The sequence below is a fragment of the Mirounga leonina genome, unplaced genomic scaffold, assembly GCF_011800145.1.
Source record: "Mirounga leonina isolate KUSES-001 unplaced genomic scaffold, KU_Mleo_1.0 Mir_151, whole genome shotgun sequence".
In the NCBI taxonomy this organism is placed as follows: Eukaryota; Metazoa; Chordata; class Mammalia; order Carnivora; family Phocidae; genus Mirounga; species Mirounga leonina.
In genome coordinates this window covers 6,542,206-6,564,831 of record NW_023270377.1, presented here as the reverse complement: position 1 = coordinate 6,564,831, position 22,626 = coordinate 6,542,206, and the positions used below count along the sequence as shown (strand labels likewise).

The 22,626-nt window shown below is 52.2% G+C and overlaps 1 protein-coding gene across 1 annotated transcript in view; it reads left to right on the top strand.

The window, feature by feature from the left end:
* The window catches only part of INPP5D (inositol polyphosphate-5-phosphatase D), a 114,543-nt gene that overhangs the window by 29,155 nt on the left and 62,762 nt on the right, over nt 1-22,626 (top strand). Inside the window, exons 3-4 of the mRNA XM_035006837.1 lie at nt 18,153-18,303; nt 20,564-20,735. Coding sequence (XP_034862728.1) covers nt 18,153-18,303; nt 20,564-20,735 — 323 coding nt within the window. The remainder of the gene's footprint in view (nt 1-18,152; nt 18,304-20,563; nt 20,736-22,626) is intronic.

Genomic DNA, 22,626 nt, shown 5'->3' with positions numbered 1-22,626 from the left:
CTTTTGTATTTCTTTTCCTGTGAATTGCCTATTTATAGTCTTTGTCAGTTTTTTCCCTTTTAAAAAATCTTTCTGGTTTTAAAAAGAGCTCTTTATATGTTTTGTGTGTTAATTTTTGGGAAGTTAGTTAGTTATGACGTGAATATTTTCTCCCAACCTGTCATGTTTTTAAAACTTTGTTTATGGTTTGTCATGTGGAATTTTAGCAGTGTTTATGTGGTCAAATGTTTTCATTTATGGATTCTGGGTTTTATGAATTATTCATCTCAATATTATTTATCCAGGGAAAATGTTATTTTTTTCCTAACACTTTCATGGTAAGCTTTTATCTCTTTATGTTTACATTTGATATAAAATAGGGATTATAAGCTCATCCTCCAAATGGAAAGCCACACTGTATGTTGAAACATCCTTCACAATGGCCACCTTATCACACTAAATTCCTACCTGGTGCTAATCTGCTTTTGGGCTCTTCCTTCTGATGCATGGACTGATGAATTTATTGTTGCCCTGATTCCATTACATCCTTACTATGTGGCTTTGTCGTGTGTGTTCCCATCCGGTGGCCTAAGTTCCTATTGATCGCTCTTCTCTTCATTCCTTGGGGTTTTCATGCATTTTCTTTTCCAGGTGAATTTTATAATCAGCTTGCAAAGTTCTTTTAAAAAATCCGTTGGAGTTTGTATGTATACATTGAATGTATAGATTCATTAGAAAAGAAGTTACATCCTTACACCATCCTTACATAGCATCCCTTTTGTTTGCTCAGATTTCCTTTATATATATATATATATATATTTTTTTTTTTAAGATTTTATTTATTTGTCAGAGAGAGAGAGCACAAGCAGGGGGAGCGGCAGGCAAGGCTGAACAAGGAGCCCGATGCGGGACTCGATCCCAGGACCCCGAGATCATGACCTGAGCCGAAGACAGGCGCTTAACCGCCTGAGCTACCCAGGCATCTCTCAGATTTCCTTTTATGTCTGTTTTATGCTGTCTTTTATATTTTCTCAATATAGTTCTTATATTTTACATTCTTACATGTGATGGAGTTTAGTTACCTTGGCAGACAGAATCTCTTTTCCAGGACATTTTCTGATTGGGCTTTGTTGATGTATTGGGAAGTTGCGGTGTTTGGGGGCTGCTCTCACCTATGTTTCTGAATTATCTCGTGAGTTTTCATTGTTTCTTTAATGTATTCTTTGGCTTCTAGAGAGGCCACACGATTGAAGTTACACCATCTTGTCTGCAAATAATGATAGATGCATCTCTTCTTTTCAAGAGGACTGATTGCGGGTGAGGGGAGTCATTTTGGGTGTCTTCTGCTGGCAGAGACCCGCAGTGATGCCCATCAGGGGCAATGGCGTTTGCTGGTGTCTTGCTTCTGATTTCTGAGGATATTTCTCCTCCGGATGGAGGATGCAAATCAAAGACAAGGAGTAAAATGGGAATGCCCAGAGGAGGGGATCCACCAAACAGGGCCCAAACTGGAGTGGCAGAGTGGATGGGCAGCTGAGTAAAGCCAAGTGGTCAGTGCCCAATGGACCTTCCATCTGACTCACCCACTGCTCCACATCACGGAGCTCTGCTTCCACCCGCTTCCGTTCGGCACCCAGCATAATTGGGACGGACGCCTGCTAGCTTGGAGGTAGCCACACATGGGTGAGCCCACCTCCTGGATCCTAATCTGAATCACTGGTGTAAATGAGAGGGAGAGCCCAGCAGCACCAGAGGCCACGTCCAGGTTGACTGACGGTGCATACTCTCCTCCTCACCCATATTCCTCCATGCAGTTCTCGACCAAAAAAAAAAAAAAACCATGGATGAATATGACAAAATGCTTTATTGAAACTATGTATATTATATCAAAGACCACAAACTGGCACTCCCCCCCCCCGTGTTGGATTTCCTGTTCTCTTTGCCTGACATATGTTTTTAAAAATTATGAACCAGCTAAGAGCATTTTTAGAAATTCCGAGATTTTATAAAATGTTCTGAATTTTCTAGCATCCCTTGAAAAATTTGAAGACCTGATAAGCTTAGACCTGCTTCACCCCAGGGTAAGCCTCCCCCTTTCGGTGTGGCATTTCCCTTTGATGGGACGAAGTCCCCACCTCTCCCTACTGCCTCACTCCCAACCTGTTCCACTTGTTTCCACCACGTGCCTGGCCTCCACAGGCAGCTGACTGCTATCAGATACAACAAATGAGCTAATTCATCAGGCTAGCAAACATACATCGGCCTTCTGTGTAAATAAAATAAGAAAACTAGGTTCACCTGCCTTGGGCTGTTCCTGATGAACTCCTGCTAGTTCCCAGGACGGCCACTTGCTTTGGTACCTCTTACAAACCGTGCTGTTAGTCATCTGATCTAGAATCTTGCCGGAAATGGACACAAAGCTCACTAAAGTGTCAATGACAGAAGAAGCCGCCTGACCCATTGTGAAAATCACAGCTCACCTGGCCTGCCCGCAGGCATCTGGCCACCCCCTCTGCTCTGCCCTCCCATGGTTGAGTTCCCAGAGTGCTCTTCCTCCCCTGGGGGAGGCTTGGATTCTATAGAAACAGGTATGGCTGTATTCCCCTGTTCTGTCTGGGGCTTCGGGCCACGGTGGAGGGGGGCTTCTGTCAGTTCCTCAGAGCAGCATGAACCTGCAAACGGTGACTTTCAGTTCCTCTGCAGAGCAGGATGTTTACCTCGAGCTGCCCATCCCCTGCTGTCTACTGCACTGAGTCTCTCACCCCCCGAAAGGGGGCACTGGAGGCCTCGTTCCTCACTGTGTCTTGCCAACCGGAACATGTCGCTACCGTCCTTTCCAGACAATCCCAGGGACCCAGTAGGCAGGCGGGAGCCTTCCTGATTTGATCTGGGCCTCCTCTGTCTTTACGTGAAAAAGTGCTTTTCCTCGCTGAACGGTAACCTCCCTCCACGCCCCCCGTCCCCCAACGAATCACTAACCATCTTGTGGCAACGGTATTTTTTCCTGACCCAGTGTTGCTTCCAGAGGCTGGGGCCGTGCAGTGGGAAAGGCAAGCGTGTTCATGAGGCCTCTCAGAACGAAGGGGACAATTTTGCCAAAGTCCTAAGTGTCGCTGGGCCCCATGTAGTGGCAAACATTTGACGCCAAGTTCTCCAGCGGAGAAAGCAAGGCCCTTGTGTTGCAGTGTTTGCCAATTCCTGTGGTATAAATACTCTCACCAGGCCTCCCACCACAACGGCCACATTTAGTAACCAGGTCTCGGGGTTCCGGAAGAATTGGGTTTTGGGTCAGTATGGGTTAGCACAGTTGGTACGAGCCGACCGCAGTCACATACGTCTGGCCTGCGTATTATAAATGCATGCTTGTTACCACTCCGGCGAAGTCTGCGTGCCTCTCCGACAGTAGATGTCCTTATTCGAGATGCCTGTGGCTTGTTAGGGCTCAGCCAGATTAATAATCACCTCTGCTTTACCCAGAGCCCTTTTTATCCCCAAACCCTTATTTATCAGTTTTACCCATTCCTTTTTTTAAAATCACATTTGGGGAAGATATGTTTTTTTTCCTACCTGACTTTTCTACTTAATTTTACCACTCCTCTGAGCTTCAGTTTACCCATCTGAAAAATGGGAGTGGATAATATATTAGCATATTCAACCCAGAGCAGGTTTTCCATGATGACGATAAGGGCTCTTACTGACAGAGCCATGCCCTGGGCTTGTATTAGCTCATTTCAATGCCTGGCCGGGGAGATCTTAGAATCTTCATTTATGGCCAAGGACATTGGCTTAGATTGGCAAGTTAAATGCCGTATCCCAGGTCATACAACTATTTGGTGGTGGAACTAAGATTTGAATTTGTGGCTGACGGTGTTTTTAAAAAAAATGAGTCGCAAGCATTAAAAAATCTGAGACTTCATCCAAGAGTCTGGATTTTTACCTTCCCTTGAATATTCTGAAGTTCTGGCAACCTTGGGCCTGTGTTACCCCATGGGGATATAATTGGATATAAGTGAAGCTGATCCCTTCAAAGGGACATTTTTCCAATGTGCCACAGTCCCCACCTCTCCCTAGTGCCTCCCACCCTGCCTGCTTCACTCACATCAGGCTCCAGATTTTGTGCTTTTTACTTACAGGCCACATTGCTTTCTAACTAACAATTAATTCCCCTTGCCACTTCTTCCTCTCCACTTGACCAAGAGAAAAACTGAGACATAGGAGATTTGGGTAATTAATTCAGGTCAAATCAGAAAGGCCGCAACACAGCAAAGAACCCATCTCTTGCTATCAGGCTACATGATCAAAACCGCAGTGCATTCTCACTCTACAGTAATGCCTTACCCACTGCCTTGGTCCTTTCTTACCCTTTATGCACTTGTATACCCTTCCTTTAATAGGGCAACACCTGAGTGGGTGTCTTTTTATTTGAATGTGTTCTTACAAAATGTCCATTGTTGTTCACATGCAATTTTAATTCGCTGAAATGATACCATAGCTCTCTATGTATTTTCTACTTTCTTCACCAAAGGATCTTGTGAAGATCCTTCCATGTTGCGTCTTACATGTCAAGTCTTTCCTTTTGGCTGCTGCGTGACACCCCGTGTATACCTCGACTGCCCTTTGCCTGTCCGCTCTCCCAGTGATGGGCACCCAGACCTCTGCCACCACGAAGTTATGATGGCCATCCGAGTAGGTGGCCCAGTGTGAGCCTTAGGGCATATACGCAGGGGTGAAAATGCTGGGTCATAGACTACACACGTATACTTTGCCTAAATTGTGTCTGATGGTTCTCCAGAAGTCTGCATGGTCTACTTGATTCTTTATATAACACAGATGTTGAAGGAGAGTGGAGGGAGAGAGGGCTTATAGATATATAATATCCATTAGGAAATAAGTTCCTTTGGATGGAGTTCAAAACAGACTTGCCTCCTACCAAAGGTCCCAGAACACACAGGCAGAAAAGTTGGAGGACAGCCCTCTTTCGGGGTCTAAGAGCCTAGAACCTAGAGTAAGGGACGCGAGGCCTGGTTCAGGTCCTGTGCTGCCACTTACAGGGCAGGGCATTTGGCCCTTTTGAGCCTCAGTTTCTTCCTCTGTAAAATGGGAAGACCAACAGAAACTCAAGGAAATTTGTTTGGGTGCTCAAAACACATTTGTCCTTCCTGCCTTCATTCTCAGCATTCAGGTAAATACGTGATGCATTTTGTCACCTAAATGCTGAGTTTCTGAGTACACTCAGTCTCAATAAGGAATTTAGTCTAGCTGGCTCAGGGACTCACAGGACCAGAGGCCCAGCTGCCTGAGTGGGTTTTGGACTAGTCTATGCAGAAGGTGAGGCAGGATATACACTGAGAGTGTGCTGAGCCCGAGGGAGGTGAGGAGGGAGGAAGCAGAGAGGGATGGTGGTGGACCTCATGGGTGGCCATGTTTGTGGGGGTAAGAGGAAGTTAAGGGCTTCGAGTCTGATCAGTTCCTTCATAAAGTGGGGGGGAGGGGTCCAAATTCTTTGCTGTTGGTGAGGGGCTTGGGTAGAGGGCTTGAGGGAGAATTCTTGGATCAGTTGTGAGGGAAGGCTCAAGATGAACAAGGACCGGTTTGGGGGGAGTTGAGCATCACAGGTCAAGATCTTCCAGAAGCTGATGCTGAGCTTGAGTACTCAATTCACTCAAGCAAAGCTCCCGGGACAAGCCTATACGGGGCTGGGAGATGCAGGCCAGAGAAGGGTGAAGCCAAGCAAAGGTGCAGTGCAGGTGAAGTCTCAGATCCAGCCTGATCCTACAAGGAGCTCTGGAGTGTGAGTTAGACCTCAGGGTTTGTCCTGCATGGAGGCAGAGTTGGGCTTTTGCATATATGCTCCAGGCACACATTGGCACCTTTGGTGGGCCCAGGGAACGTAGAGCTCCCCGGTCTCTCCTGAATCTCTGTAGGAGTGAGGCGGCTCCAGGGCCCAAGGAGAATCATGTGAGGTTGCAGGGTCAAGCCTTCAGCAGCAAAGCACAGAGTCCCCCGAAGAGCGGGGCTGGGAGCATAGAATGGGGAAGGGATCCTAGGAGAACCGGGCAGGACACCAGCAGCACTCCATGCAAGGACCTAGCTGTGATTTGAAACTGTAATTTATAGGGACACCGATACTTTGTGTAAGCCATGATGTTTCCCTCTCTTTGCCTGATCCACTGCTACCTGTCCTTTGTACCTCAGCTGAGGTGTCGCTGCTCTGACAAATAATTCCTGACCCGCCAAAGTCTCTTCGTAAGACCCAGGGCACCGTCTTCTCCTTACTGCCTCTGCACCGTGGAATTATCAACTGAATTGTTTATTGTACTCTGTCTCACTTCTTCACTAGACTGTGGCCAAGCCCTGGGTGGGGGCACCTGGTAAGAGGTCAGTAACTGTGTGGGCTGCCTGCTGGCTCGATGGCCTCCTGGCCCTGGCTGACTCCAGCCCTGATCAGATGCAGAAGGTGGTTGGGGAACTGAGCCTGGGCAGGGGCTTCCACGGACAGGGCCTGCGGACGTGCAGGCTGGGGGTGGGAGCGGTCCCATGGAGATGGGAGCTCTGGTGACCACGGAGGGGTCTTGTTGGAAAGATGGTGGGGCCCAGAGGGGCCTGAAGGCCTACACAGAGGACAGGCTTGGAAGCCGGAGAGCAGACATAGTGGGAATGAGGGCATCAACTGGAGGATTTGTCCCTTGTGGCAGATGCTGGTGACAAAACAAGGTGTGTTTTATCAACTTCCTCATGGGTAAGTGGAGATAGTTCTGTCATGAAGTTTCAGTTAAGAGAAAGGCTCTCAGGAAAAGTTCGTTCTTCCCTTCAAACTTGTTAATCTGTCAGTGTTTGCTGTGTGACAAGCTCAAAAATCTCAGTGGTTCACAACAACAAACATTTCTTTTCCTGTCCTGGGCCTGCAGGTTGGCTAGTTGGCTGATCTAGGCTGGGTTCTCCTAGACTCAGCTGCGCAGGGCTGGACTCCACGGTTCTGGTCAGGTCTGGGTCTGACCTTCATGCCTCTATGCTTGGCCCACATTGAAGGGCCAGAGGCTCCCTGGGGCATCTCTTCCCACGGCAGATTGCAGGGGTCCAGGAGGGGCGAGCAGAACCCCACATTGTCCATTAAGCCCTGAGCTTAGAACTGGCACTTTTGCCCACATTGCATTGGCTGAGGCAAGTCGTGTGGCCAGACCCAACATCAGTGGGCAAAGAAGTAAATTCTTCACACACTAGCGCAAGATGTTGTGAGACGCCATGAGGAGGGCTGCTCCCCTCCCCCGAGTCTGAAGTCTGGGCTTCTGTTTGTGTGAGCTCTTGGAGAAAGCAGGAAACCTTGCCCATGGTACCTGACAACCTTGCTTGGCTGCGGGTGTGATGCCTAGTTTCTAGCTGTCAGCTGTGACCACTGACGAAGGACCCATCCTGGCCTAGGGCCTTCACTGTGGGCTTGCGGTCCCCAGACGGGGATGCCACCATCCGAGCACCCAGACCACATGCTGGCAGATTGAGCCCTGTTACGCCTGAGCCCTAGTTCTCGCTATAGGGGCACCAACAGAACCCTCAGACGATGCATCTAGAGCTGTCATTTCAGTACCAGCCTGAGGTGTCAGTTTCTCTGCCCTCTAGCCTGCAGCTCCTTTGATGTGAGAGGTTCAAAGCACTCTCTGAGCCACTCAAGTCTGTGAGGAGAGCTCCGCATACTCCCCTGCACGGGTAGCAGAGAGTGAAAGGCAGAGATTTGCGACCTCAGGATCTCAAATCCCAGTGGGGATCCCAGCTCACAAGTGATGAAGCCGCACAAGCTGCGGAATGTGGTGGGGGTGGGGTTTGACCTGGCATCTGAGTTTTCCCTGGCAGGAGAGCACAGGACGCAGGACGGCTGGGTCCGTGGGCGGGGGTGCGGGGCAGTCTGGGAGGAGCCACAGGGCAGTATGGGGGCACTGGACAGGTGGAGGGTTACAAGCCCAGGGAAGGGGCATGGGTTGAGAAATGGAGACATTGGCTCTGAGCATCGGGGAGGCATGTGGATTTAGAAGTAAGTGCAGACTGGCAGTGAGCAGAACCCATGCCAAGTCATTCTGGGAAGTCTGCCCAAAACAAGGCAAGAGAAAAGCCAAAGAACCCAGTTTCAGGAAGTGGGGACTGGTTAGAACAAGGTAGATGGGAGATCCCAGCCTGCTGGCTGGGAGTAGGACAGAGTACCGCCCCCCACCCCAACCCGTCCAGGCCCACCTGACCCAGTGGACAGCCTGGTGCTTGCCGGGGAGCTGGGGATGAGCATGGCGTGAGCATGGTATGAGCTGGGAGCACTGATGTCCTGCTGGCTACAGCTGGTGGGTGGGGCTGGGGCAGGCTTGGCAATCGCCACTTTTCTTCCTTTGAGCTCCATGCCTCCTCCCGTAGCTGCCACATCATTGCCTTCTGCATATGTGAGACTCTGAACCGGCCTAGTGTTGGCTTTCATGCTTTCCTCACCCTCAAACATGTGATTTGGGGGACCCTGCCAGGGGGCAGGCCAGTGGAGACAGGACCGTACCCACAGATAACAAATACCAGCCTCCCCACCCCCATCCCCACCCACCGCAGCTCGGAGGGCAGGCCTGCTGCCACCCGGGATTCGAGCTTCTCCCGCGTGCCGGGTTTCACACCACCGAACCCACCCACTGAGCCGCTGGAGGCTGAAGTCTGCCGGAGAATCTCCAACCGCCTGGTTCCACCCGGAGTTGGCGGCTCCCTGCGTCTGGTATCCTCCCTCCTGTCTAGCTAGAGAGTCCGCGGGTCCCCACCCACCACCTCCCATCCTCTCGCTCATCTTGAAGCCTGCCCTTGGGTGCTGCTCTTCTGACACTGTCGCGGAGCACCTGAGACTCCGTTTTCTCCTCTGTAAAATAGAGCGGTAGCACCCCCTGTGATATCAGATCCACGTACAGCAGAGAGCAGACCCAGCACCCCTGGCCCAGCTCAGTTTCTTCCATTTGGGGAGTGGGGTCATCACCTAAGAAGAGCCAGAGAGGTTCCAGAAGACCCTTCCTCAGAGGGACCCCTCGCCTGCCCCCGGCACAGGACACGCCGCGGGGAACTGTGTTCTTGCCACCTCGAACCTATCTCCCCAGGGGCCGACACACGGACTGTTCAGTGTTACAAAACAAGGGAAGGTGGAGCAGACCCGCTGCCCTCGACCTGGAGAGCCCACGTTCCCCATCCTCCCAGCGCCACGCACAGCTCACGGCCCTCCAAGTCCCTTGAACCCACAACACCAGGCTGTTTCCGAGACTGGGCGGTCCAGCTTCCTGCTGCCTGACTGCCAGAAAGGGGCCCCTCCAAAAGGTCCCACAAAGAGTTCTGAGACATCCCGGAAGACCCCTCAATGTGCCTCGGCCAGCACTGAGCGCTGTCCCTTTCCCCGTCAGCTCCCGCTCCTGAGGGGCTGCGGCAGGGGAGACCCTTGGAGAAGCTTCGTGCTGCCCATTGGGCACCCCAAGGTCGGCAGGGTCCCTGCCCCTGCCTCCTCCATCCGCTTGGGCCACGTGACCCTCTGTGGTTGTCTGTATATTCTTGGTACGTTAGTATCATTACAGTTACCTGAGCATCAAAGATGTTTCCCAGATGTAGCCTTAGTACAGCAACCGACAGAAGCACAGAGACCAGGAATGTTTTTATACAACTTTTTAAAAAAATCTGACATTCTCAGACAAGATGCCTTGGAAGCCCCTCTCCTCTGTGTGTGTATCCTTGTGTGTACGTGTGCGTGTTAGTTACACGGGCTAGGTTGCATAAGCTCATTTTTAAAACTTTTGAATTGCTGGGTATAGCTCAAAAACGTGTTTATGTGTAGCCACCGTGCAGATGAAGGTAAATTAATCTGAAGTTGTAAAGTCCCTATCTTTCCCTGTAAAATGACTGTTTTGTGGGGGGACATTCTGAGACTCATAGCCCGCTCCTCCTCCGCCATCCCCGGCTGGCGTCCGCGTCTTTAGCATCTGTCCACGCTTGCCTGAATCCCTTGTTGCTGTGACAGTTGGCAGCTAGCGACAACGTCCATCTTTCCTCCGATGGTTATTAATTGGCGTTCTCCTGTGGGGAAGAGCGTTCTCTTACTTGCATTTGTTCACATCGGAAGGGACTCATCAGTTGCTCATTTATTCCGTGAATTATAATTATTGTTATTATTCATCTGGATGCTCAAATGGTGCTCTCATAAACGTCATCATTTTCTGAGCATTTCCTTACTTCCTGGGCCAACAGATGTTCTAGGCCTACGGGATACCTTTCCCGCCCGGCCCCAGAATCAGCCTCCTCGCCCAGGTGCCTGGGTCTTTTTAGCGATGAGTGGTACTTAGCAACCAAGACCTGAGCTCTGAGTGTACTCATGGGGGCATCTGTTGTTCGCACGCTGTGTCAGCAGAGCTAGGACACATGCATGTGGGGACACTTGCACGTGCATCAGTATTTGCCTGGGTACAGGTGAATGCACCTTGAGTGCCCCCTGATACGCCCCCGTCCAATACAACACTACAGTCGTTCTTGCCTGACTGATTTCACAGTGTGAAGCCTGGCTCTCATGGCTCCTTATTTCTCAGCATTTGCCCGTTTCCCCGGATGTAGCCAGTCTCCCGCTCTACTGCCCCTGGGCCCCTGGGTCAGGCCTCCTTCTAAGGTGCCGCCTGCGTCTTCTGCCTGCTGATCACCTCCTTGGCCCCAGCCCCCAAAGCCCCATTGCCTTCAAAGGAAGAGCAGGGAAAGGAAGCAAAGCAATAAATAGGTTTTGAAGAGAAGAGGTGAAGGGGAGGGAAGGACAGGGACGGGCTGATCGGCCTTTAAAGAGACACATCCCAGGGTCCCTCCTAGGCCTTATAGCTGAAGAGGGATTTCTAGATCTCAAGTTGGCCTCCAAAGCTCTCCTCAAGCCTGCCTGCCTGTCCCCTGCTGTCTCTCCCATTAACCAAGTTACTAAAACCAGAGATCTGGAGTGTCCTTCCTGGCCCCTGGCCCCTCCCTGGCTGTTCAGTCCAGCTCTGGCTCCATCCTGCCCCCCTTCCTCCACTGCACCTCCCCAGTGCAAGCACCAGAGTGGGGTTGCCAGCACCCCCCCACTTCTGTCCTGCCCTACACAATAGCCAAAGTGATAATTCCAAAAAAGCAAATCTGATCGAATCACATACACACACGCGCACACACGCACGTGCACGCACGCACACTTTGAAATGTCTTTAATGTCTCCAAGTCTCTCTTAGAACAAAATCCAAACTCGGCAAGGCCCCAGAGGCCCAAGAGACCCATGATCTGGTCTCTTCCCTTCTCCCTTCTTCACCCAAGTTGGGGTCTGCAATTCTTAGGAAGAGGTTTTGGAAGAAGGTGGAAAGGATTGAGAACGACCTCAAAGGCAGAAGGGGAGCCAAGCAAAGAATTTCAGGGGCTGGCAAGGAGAGGGGACGGCTGAGGCAGGGCCAGAAGGAGGGGGGTCCCCTCGGCAGTGTGCAGAGGACAGGACGGGGGCATCCAGCCCCTGCGGAGCTGATGTCTAAGTGGAGGGAACAGTGCTGGACCTCAGGAGCTTCAGAGCCTCTGGGGGTGGGAGGTAAGGTTCCAGAGCACAGAGCCTGGGCCTGGACATGACCTCTGACTCTGCTCCATCAGTGCGGTGCCTCAGTGGATATGTGGGAGCCCCAGGTCTGGGGGGTTCCAAGGCCTGGGCTGAATCCAGCTCTGCCCCCACCACCACCCCTGAGGCCTCTCCACCCTCCATGGGAAAATGGGAACAGTGACACCAGGCACCCCAAGGCCCTCCCGGCCATTTCTTCACAGTAGCCAAATGCTGTGGTCACCCTGCTTCAGACCTTCTAGTGACTTTCTCATTGAACTTACATGAAATGCTTTGCTGCAGTGGAATAATGAGCATGGTTTGGGGTTTGGGGTTTTTTTTTTTTTCCCACTTCTTAATACCTTTTCATCGTTCGTAAAACTTCCACAGTGATTGTATACACTCGTTCATTTAACACACGGACTGGCAGAAGCTTGAGGAGGGGGTGCCTCGCAGCAGCGGCTTCCTGCCCACCCTCCACAACCCCCCGCCCCCCCAGGTCCCACTCGGCTCTCCCTCTCCTCCTGTGCCTAGACCTCTTTCAGTTCCCCATTTAGATCCCAGACAGTGCTGAAGTTACAGTTACCCCCTGGGAAAGTTGAGCCTGTCCAGCGCTCTGGCCTCCCTGCCCTGCTCGCCCTTCCTCTGGAGGGTGTCTGAAAGTCACAGCTATTTCTGGAAATACCCCATTTCTCAGACTGCACAGCCCTGAGCCTCCAGCAGACCAGACACTCAGCTGCCCTTTGTTGTAAAGACCCTGGTGGTGGTATCTTCCCGAACCCTGGGGCTAGGGCTGGGACGGCCCTCTTCCCTTGCTCTGACTTTCCCCAGGAGTGTAGTACCTGGGTACGCTCAGGTGCCATGCGATAGGGTGAAGGGGCCCTTCCTTCAGCTTTTCTAATGTGAGGCCTGTTGCATTGTCCCCGTTTCCCAGAACAGGGGTGGGGCCACTCACTACCCTTGAAAGGGTTTCAGGGACCGTATGAGGCAGAGCCAAGCAGGGTCCCTTTCCTTCTGGGACTTAGAAACTTGTGGGAAGGCAGACACCGCAGGGAGCAGTGGGGAGGGCTTTGTGGAAATGGTAGTGCTGGAAAGTGCCCGGAACTTTCCATACACCTGGAGATCTTAATGGAGACAGAAGAGAAAGGCCTTCTGTTTCACAATCTGAACTAACCCCTCCCACGTTTTTTTTCTGTGTGACTTTTTTGTGGGATTCACATCGATCCCACAAATTTCAAAGGGCCGTCCGCTCTGGGCCCACCCATCCTAAGTTGACAGGCTGACTTAACAGAGGAAATGCTGCTCCTTGCTTTTTCAAAATCGAGCTGTCTGTGACGTGCTCTAGGTATCCGCTAAAGAGAGAAGGAGCTCATTCCTGATGGTAGGAGAGTTGGCGTGGAGCGGAAATCCAGCCGTCCGCAGGCCCTACCCCGGGGAGGGTCTCTCATCATGTGGGGCTCATGTTCCCAGTGCAAGTGCAACGTGGGGCTGCAGGGTTTCTCTGTTTCAAAATGACTCGATAAATCTCTTCAGGAAGGTAGTGGCCACGGAATGAGGAACAAAGTCTGGAGGCCCCAACCGTTAAGGATGGAGGGCAGCCCCCCTTCCCCGGGAGCGTGGCCAGTTCTCCCTCCGGGTGTGAGCGCCTCCTTAGCAGGCAGAGTCCCCAGGCCTGCCTTCCCGCAGCTTCCGGAGCCCCCTAGCCACGCTGCCACCACGATGCCCTGAGGGTCCTCCAGGAAAGCCCACCTTCCCTCACTCCCCTAGTTTCCAGCTGGGTTTGGTGGGTGGGAGGCAGTGAGGAGAGGGTGGAGGACGTGAGGGCACAGGACCTCCTGCCCTGGCCACGGAAGGCCCCGGGCTCCTGCCAGACAGCCCTCCTGGGGTTCACGTGCCTGTTCCCGCCCTGTGCCTGCTCCCAGGCTGGTAACTGCTCTCCTGTTGCTAGCTCTGGAATGCTACTCCCCTCTTACTGGTATCCCTACACCCCGTCCACGAAATGCTCCCCAAATCCCCTGGTGTAATGTGACATCTGGTTCCTGCCAGGACCTGACTGATACATACCACAATCTTCTTGTCGACACTTTGCATTTGAAAGTTGTTGAAAAGGCACCACTTTTGAGGGCTGGGATCCAGGCTGGTGGAGGGCTGGTCCCCCTACTGCCAACACTCCTCCACACTGTTTCTTTGCATCGCCCATCCCAGACCTGCATAGCGTCCTCTCTGACCATCTCTCCTGACTCTCATCCTGACTCCCCACAGCGAGTCCATGCAGCTGTTCATTGCTGAGCACCTCCAATTGTCAGGCCCCACAGCCCCATTTGGGGGTACAGCACTAAGCAGAGCTGGCCCCTGACCCCAGGGTACATAGTAATGTGGATACGGACTTGACCAGGCCCCTACCCCCAAGGGACCTCGGTTTTCCTGCTGACCAACGGTCAAGGCCCCGTTCCCCTGGAAGCCCCGACCCCCTACTCCTGGCATTGGCTTGGCCGGGTTTGTGAGGTCTCCCCCAAGTATGGCTGCCCTTTGAGGAGCCCCGCCCCCTGGAAGCCCCGACCCCCGACTCCCTACTCCTGGCATTGGCTTGGCCGGGTTTGTGAGGTCTCCCCCAAGTATGGCTGCCCTTTGAGCAGCCCCGCCCCCTTGCTGGCCACCCCACCCTGCCTTCTTGGCCACCCTGCCTTAACAGAGAGCCTTTCTCCATCCAGCTTAGGAATGAGGACACCACAGCTGGGCTGCTCCTTTCTGTGCTGGCCAGGTGGGACCTCCCACCACCCATCTGAACAATCCTCACCCCCTCACCCCACCCCAAGCTTGGGCCAGCTCAAGAGCTTATATAATCCTGGGCACCCTGACATTTTTCTGTTCTAGAATGTGCTTTGAACATAAGTTCTTAAAGGCATCTCTGTGAACCCCTTCAAATCTTAGTACCAAGAGCAAATACTGATGAGAAGAGCTCTTCCAAAGAGACCCTAACTTTGGCTAATTGGCACCCTGCCTTCCCCGTTTCCTCTGCGTCTGTATGTGCTGCCTCTTGAGACAGACTTCTCCCTGTTGACCTGCACGTGTACAGTGAGTCTTCCCTCCAGGTGGGATCTGCCACATGTAGACCTGCCTTCTGGAGAGCACCCCATCATTTCCTGGGTGCATCCCTCTCATGAGCGATGGGGGAGGTGCAGGAAAGGGTCACTCCCCAAGCAACGCCTTTCAGTAGCTGGCCATTCATTGGCTTGCCGGCCCATCCCCCCAAGACAGGCTGCTCCACCATCCTTGAGGTTTGGACTCCACCCTCACCGTCTACCTTCCTGGGACCCTGGACCACCTGGGCAGCCAGCAGCCTTGGTTTGCTAGGCCCTGCCTCCCTTGCCTCTGCAAACAGTCCAAGCACAAGCAGGATCCAGCAGCTTTGTCTTGCTAACAGCGCCCAGCACCTGCTTCTGGCTCCCAGGTCCCCCCGCCCACCTCCTGCCTCGCTGGATCTGTAGGGATTAGATTCATGTTCGAGTGTCCTGTTCCTCTGCATGCTTAAGACACTGCAGATTTCATCAGTTCAAAGATGCTTATTTTTTCACACTTAACCTCTGAAATAAAATGTGTCCACACTTAGTGGTGGATCATAGTCTATGCTTTAGCTTTTCAGGGCTACATGTAATAACGTGTGTCTTAGCATCAGTGGATCTTAAATTCCCACGTCCAACATGCCCCCTTAAACACACATTCCCGGCTGAGAACCCTCTTCCAGACTCACACATGAGCTGTTTCACTTTGACTTACTTTGATAGTTTCATATCCTTTTCCCATATGCCTAATGGCTTGCCATCCATTAACTGTAAATTCTTTGATAAGATGACATTGATCACAGCTGCTTTAATGGAATTGAGTTCATCGATCTTGTGTCACGTCAAATTATTTTTGTTACTCTGCTCACTTTTAGTTTTGAACCTATTCTGGTTACTTTTGAGAAGGCCTACCTGCTGCTGCTCAGATATTTCTGGTTCAATAATGCTTGAAAGAGATCGCTTAACATGGGGCTTTGCGACAACAGGGAATTTATTGGAAAGAATTTAAAAAAAAATTGTTAAACTCTATACATTTACTAAATAGCTTAGACCCCACAGTCAAACACACATACATAGCCTCATGTAGAGATTTACATGTGTGCAGTGCGTATGCACACAGAAACACATTTTGGAGAGACAGGGGGGCCGAGTGGAGAGCCCTGAGTCAAGGTGAAAGTCAGGTGGATTCTCATTGAAGGCAAATGCATCCTCACTACAACTTGGGGTCAACCACCAGGAACAGGGGCTCAGGGACAGGTCTGGGTCCTGGTCTGTTCCCATATGTCTGGGTCTGTCCCAGTCTGGGTCATCCTGCCTCATTTGCTGTCCCAGTCCCACTTACATGGAGCCCTGAAGACCTGCAGACCAAGGCCCCACCCCAGCCTCCCTCATCAATCCTAACCAAGCTGGAGCAACGGGTGCCTGACTTCAAGATGGGCAAGTCAGGACGGTCCAGCCACACTAGGCCTACACCGTGTGTGTTCAGCGACCTGGTAGACTGTCCAACTCCCATCCTGTGGTGGCTGTTGGCCTTCTTTCCCACATGTGATCATCCCTGCCCCTTCAGCAAGAAGGCGGCTGGCAGCCCCCAGGGGAGTGGTTGGACCCCTGGCTTCCAACTCCAATGATGGCACCTTTTCAACCCATTTTAAAATTACATGACTGCCGGGGCACCTGGCTGGCTTGGTCGGTGGAGCATGTGACTCTTGATCTTGGGGTTGTGAGTTCAAGCCCCAAGTTGGGTGTAGAGATCGCTTTAAAAAACAAATAAAATAAAGAAAAAATAAAATTACATGACTGCCATTGATGAGATGGTTGTGATGATAATGCTGGTGAATCACAGCACTTAGTGTCAGGACCAGGATTGCTGCGCTCTGAGGCCAAGGAAGCCCCACCCAGAAGGGGGGTCCTTTTGTACCATCCCTGTACCCACCAACAGCCTGATCCCTTTCTCCTGTCTAGCTGCCCCAGGCTCACTGCTCCTCCCCGGAACCCAGCTACGACTTCCTCCGGCATCTAGGGCTGCCACCCCACTCAACCCCTTAGCTGGATCCAGAACACCTGCCTCACACTGTCCACCTTTGCCCTCTGTGCCAGAGGGAGGGTTTCTGCCTAGGCCAGTGGGGAAATGATGGTTGGCTCAGGACAGGGAACACGAGGAGAAGCAGGCGAGGTACTAGACAGGGAAGATGGATAGGACTTTGGGGCATGCTGGGTTAGGAGATGTAGGGTACAGCATTAATGAGGTGAGTCTCCTCCTTGCAGTTCTCCCATCCTGCCCTGCTGCTTGATATCCCCCTCCGTGTGGGCGGGGCCTCGGTGGGTGGAGCCTCAGTGAGGTGAGGCTGGCTGCCAGGGCCCCCCCCTTGAATTTCTTGCTGTAGCTAATGGACCAGCTGATGGAGACCTGGCCCCAGGGCATTTGAACAGCACTGCGCAATGACCTGCAGGCTCCTCTGTCATCAGCAACAGAGATACAAATCAGGGAAAAATATTGTGCTGCCTCACCATTTTCTGAGTTCTGATAAAACAGAATTTTAACAAATGAAAAAAAATAAAAGCAAAACAATTGCTACAATAGATTTCCTTGTGTTTAAAAACAAATTATCTTGGGGGGTGGGGAGAAATAAAAATAATTACCCCATCTCACACACACACATACACACAGTCTAGAAAACCTGATTCCCATATATTAAAAATAGGTCTCTTGGGGTTTGGGACTACAGGTGACTTCTTTTTTAAAAAAAATTCTGTATTTTCTAATTTTGCCATGAGAAAAATATAGTACTTGTATAATAAAATGCTTTTTATTTTATTATTATTTTTTAAGATTTTATTTATTTATTTGACAGAGAGAGACAGCGAGAGCAGGAATACAAGCAGGGGGAGTGGGAGAGGGAGAAGCAGGCCTCCCGCTGAGCAGGGAGCCCGATGTGGGACTCGATCCCAGGACTCTGGGATCATGACCTGAGCCGAAGGCAGACGCTCAACAACTGAGCCACCCAGGCACCCAATAAAATGCTTTTTAAAATAAAAGTTAAAAATGGGGGGTGCCTGGGTGGCTTAGTCGTTAAGCGTCTGCCTTCAGCTCGGGTCATGGTCCCAGGGTCCTGGGATGGAGCCCCATGTCAGGCTCCCTGCTCAGTGGGGAGCCTGCTTCTCCCTTTCCCTCTGCTGCTCGCCCTGCTTGTGCTTGCATGCACTCTCTTTCTCTAATAAATAAATAAATAAATAAATAAATAAATAAATAAATAAATAAATAAAAATCTTTTAAAAAATAAAAATAAGAGTTAAAAAAAAAAGGAAAAGAATCTTAAAACTGTCCTATTTGTGCCTTGTGCAGACCGGTGCTCGGGGCTGTTGGCTTGGCTACAGGATGTGAGGGTGTGGGTGTGGTGGACAGACACTGCGTGGGAGCCCAGGGCTTTTTCTGGATCGAGGTCACTCCCTCAGCCTTGTTGGTCTCCGCTGCAGATGGCCTTTGTGGTTAAGTGGAGTCCTGGCCAGTTGAAATGTACTTCAGTTTGGGGTTCTGTCCTCAGGCATCCGAAGGTGTCCCCATGAAGTTCTTCACCAAGCTGGACCAGCTCATCGAGTTCTACAAGAAAGAAAACATGGGTCTGGTGACCCACCTGCAGTATCCTGTGCCCCTGGAGGAGGAGGATGCAGGTGATGAGCCAGAGGATGAGACAGGTAGGAAGGGATGGAAGGGAAGGCAGGAGGGGGGCACTAAGGGGAAGAAGTCCTGGGGTGTTTCTTTTGCCACAAGTGCTTGTAGATTAGGTGGGTCCGATTATCAGAGGGAGAGAGGGTGACATGGTGACCAAGGACAAGTTAGGAAAGCAGGCTCTGGGATCATCAGACAGACCTGGATTGGACTTCCTGCTCCCCAGCTTCTTAGCTGTGTGACCTTGGGTAAATTGCTTAACCTCTCTGAATCACAGACTTCTCTTAAAGAGACACTAAAACTAATATCTACCTCTCAGGGTGTCATCACAGGAGGCAATGACTGTAGAGCCTAGATCCTAGCACACAAGAAGCACTCAATAAATGCAGCTACCATCCTCATCAAAATAATCAGCTGCATTTCGCTGTAAAGAGAATGAAGAAGGAAATGCTTGTACCTAACTGGAAGGGGGAGAGAAGCGTTTCTTTATATCATCTTTAAAAGGAAAATAAAAAGTACAGCCCCTAGAAAGTATGTGAGAGTCCAGCCTCCCCTTAAAACAGTGGGGGGGGCCACAGAGCAATCAAACAGGGATCCGACGGAGGAGGGCACGGTAGCATGGACCTTCCTGGATGGCGCCCTTCTTCTCCCCTCAGAAGTTCGCTTCCTAACAGAAAACCTAAGATACAGAATTGAGCCTCTCCCCTGTCAGAGCTCCTCCTAAATCCCAGGGCCTGGAAACAATTAGGTCCCCCCGGGGTCGCCCCCAGACATGCTGAGGTCCCTGGGCTGGCACCTGCCTTTCCCTATGGGCTGCTCCAGCCAGGTGCACCCCGCAAGCCGGCTTGTGGGCCACTGGCCCACCTGCCGCCCACCTTCCGGGAGGCCCCTTCTGAGTGGCTGCACAGGTCACTGGCTGCCAGGGCGGAGGGGGAACGCTGACGAGCAAGCAGGCTTCTCTGTAGAGGAGGTGAGGGCCAGGCAGAGTGTTTCAAAAGGACCGCAGCTTCATGGAGGCTGAGAGGGACCTAGGCAGCCCGTGCCCCTTCTCACCCCTCATCAGAAATAGCGAGAGCTGACGGGTCCCCACGGGAGCCCGGGTCACTCACCGGCTCTGTGCCGTGGCCACGTGTCCGCCAGCTGTCCCCAGGTGCCCGAGCTTTGGCCTTGATGCCAAGGAGCCGTCCTGCAGAGATGCCCTTCACATGCTGGGGCCTCCCCTCCCTCCCACCTGCTGGCCTGGCTCTTCTGCCTTTCTGGATGACCATCTGGAGAAAGCCCCCGGCACCTTCCGTAACAGCCGGGAAGAGAAACCCAGTCTTGTGACTGCTGGCTTCACTTCCCCAAAGGAGGCGCAGTTGTCGGCTTGAACCTGAGCAGTGTGGCCTTCACCCCCACCGCCCCCCACCTTGGTCCAAGGGGTCTGATTTGGCTCAGGTCTTCTCAAGGTGCGGCCGTTCCCACAGGGCTCAAAACACACTCATACCATCGCAAGAACCTCAGGCCAGGGGAGGATGTGAAGAGCTTGTCCTTAAAGAGAACATCCCATGCAGCTCTGTGGCAGGGGCCCTGGCGTGGCCATTTGGTGTGGGAAGAGGCTTGGGTAGGAGGTCGTGGACCCAAGAGGCTCAGCACCCTCCCCATTTGTCGTGTGTGCAGGACAGAAGTTCTCCTGAAGGCAGACGGGCAGGAGTCCCTTCTCCCGGGGCCGAATTCAGTTGTTTGTTTTCTATTTCAGTTCTCTTCGTGAAGGGGGCCCTTCACATTCTTTTATTTGTCTCCTAGGGCCTGGGAGGGGAGAGAAAGATCAGCAGAGGCTGGAGGGAAAGCAGAGGAAAGGGAGGTCAGGGTGGGAGAGAGAGGAGCAGCGTGGCCCGGGCCTGCCTGCTCCCCACCCTTGCTCCCCCTGTCCTGGGAACCGGGCCTCTGCCCCATCCAGGGCCCCTGCCTCAGCCCTGAAAGCTGGCCATCCTTCTGGGGCTGTGGGCTCCACCTGTCCAAGGTTGTCCAAGGTTGCTGAGCACCTCCGAGGGACAAACGAAACCCCAGGGTTAAAGACCACCAAGATGAGGTTCCTGCCATCAGCAGGCTCCCCGTGCAGTCAGGGAGTGGAGACAGGAGGGACAGCGCAGGCACAGATGGGGTCTGTAACTGGGCACCGTGGCCTGGATGGACCTCATGGGTCGGGGAGGGGTCACTCCACAAGGGAGCCCCCTCTGTAGGTGGGTGATTCTGAGAGAAGCTAGTGCGTAGACCAGATGGCATTATTGCTCTTCTCTTGGGTAGAAGGTGTCCTGTCTCCACCCGAGCTGCCACCGAGGAACATCCCTGTATCTGCCGGGCCATGTGAGGTCAAGGAGGTCCCTCTGTCGAGTGAGAATCCGAGAGCCACCGAGGTCAGCAGGCCAAGCCTTTCGGAGACGTTGTTTCAGCGGCTGCAGACCATGGACACTAGTGGGTGAGTCCCCGCCTGGCGGGCCTCTCAGAGGCAGCTCCCTCTGTGCTCACTCCTGAGGGTGCCACCTCCACTCAAGGACAGCTTGCTCTGGAGCCCCCCACCCTGCCCCCCGGCTCCCAACGGCAGGTCTGAGGAAGCCCGGGTCACCCCTCCGCTGCCTGGGCACGGGGTGGTCGGCTCAGCTGCTCTGTCTGCACGGAGCCCAGCTGCCTGGCAGGAGCTGGTTCTGGAATGACATAGAGTTCTCCGCTGCAGAGGCGTGGTCCTGTTCCGAGACTTAGGGGCCTCTGCTTGAATCTCCTTCCCGGGGCTTGCCATAAACCACATGACATCCTTCCCCATCATGGATGTCTCTACTGCCGTGGGGTCTCCTGAGGCAAGTGGTCCAAGGCGAGGAGTTGCCTACACTGCAGCCTGGTCCTGCCTCTCGGCCCTTTCCTGCTCTGGGCCCACTGCCGGAGGGGTGGGGGGCACCTTCCTGTCACCAGTAAATAGGCCAGGCCGTGTGTGGTATAGACCATGGTCTACACCGCATGGCGCTCCTTTCTTCGAGGGAGACAGTCATTCTACCACTATAGGTTTTCCTCACTCTGATCCCGAGCTCTCAGGATCTCCACCCTTAGGTAGGCCCACCCTGGCTCCTGTTGGTCCCAGGTAGGTCAGGCACGTACTTCTGTTTCTGTCCGAGCAGGCCCAACACTGCCCTGGCTGGATGGTGGCAAGTGGGAGTGTCACCCGGGAGGGGTGTTAGTTGTCTTGCAAACCACCGGCCCTGACTACTGACTACGAGAGACAGGCCAGGGGGATGGGCTCAACCAGAAGGAAGCTCCGGGAGTGGAACTGCATCCCAGCGCCCAGCATGTCCCCCACCAGATGTGTGTTGAATGACTTAATAAGTTAGTACGCAGTGACTTCCATGCCTTAAAATTTTTAAAAGATTTTTTTATTTGTTTCTTTGTGAGAAAAAGTCCCCCCCAAAGGATATCCTAACGGCAGGGCTAATGCAATATCTCTAGCTCGAAGGATCAGTTTGAGGGCTTCTCTCCTACCATCCAATTTGGTGAAATACAAAGGAAGGTACATACAAGCCACCTGGTTGCTAAGATACCTGGGGTTTTTATAATTCCACTTTGAATATCCTTTGATGCTTCTCTAGGCCCACTGGGTTGTATTCTATACACACTCCTTGCATTACTTGGGTTGTTTATCAAATAGCTAAGTATCCAGTGTTTTGAATACATCGGTATGTTATCATGACTACCCCATAGACAGGTGTAAATAACAAATCCTTATTAAAGTATTCCCATTGTTCAATTTCCTTGAGTTTCCATCTCTCTCCATGGGTAGATGCTGGATGGAGTGAGCTCCTTGGGGAACTAAGCAAGGATGCCCAGTTAGTGCCACCATCTGCCCATTCGTCCCGACTCCCCGGCATCTCCTCATCAGTCCCTCTTCTCTAGGGACAGGTGTTCTTTTGGGCCTCCGGGCCCCAGTGGGGCAGGATGATGTATGCAGCCAAGCCTCTTAGCAGCCTCATGAGAGGGGCGGAGGGGCGGCTGGGGGCTTGTGTGCTCTCTCTCTTTTGGCTTCTCAGCTAGCATATGACAGTGGAACCCTCCTAAAACCTCTCCTTGGAGCTGGAGATGAGTAAATGGAGCATGGTGGCCGAATAAGGGAAGCAGTGACACAGTGCTTGTCTTCGGGCTTTTCTGGGCTCCGACAAACCGAGATTCTGCCTTGTGTTTGAAAGTCCATCTATTTTGCATGTAACATAGCTTTTTATACGAAGGACTGCCTTTAGATTATTCTTTTTTTTTTTTAAGATTTTATTTATGTAAGAGAGAGAGCAGGTGAGAGAGAGAGAGAGCACTCATGTGTGTGCAAGTGGGGG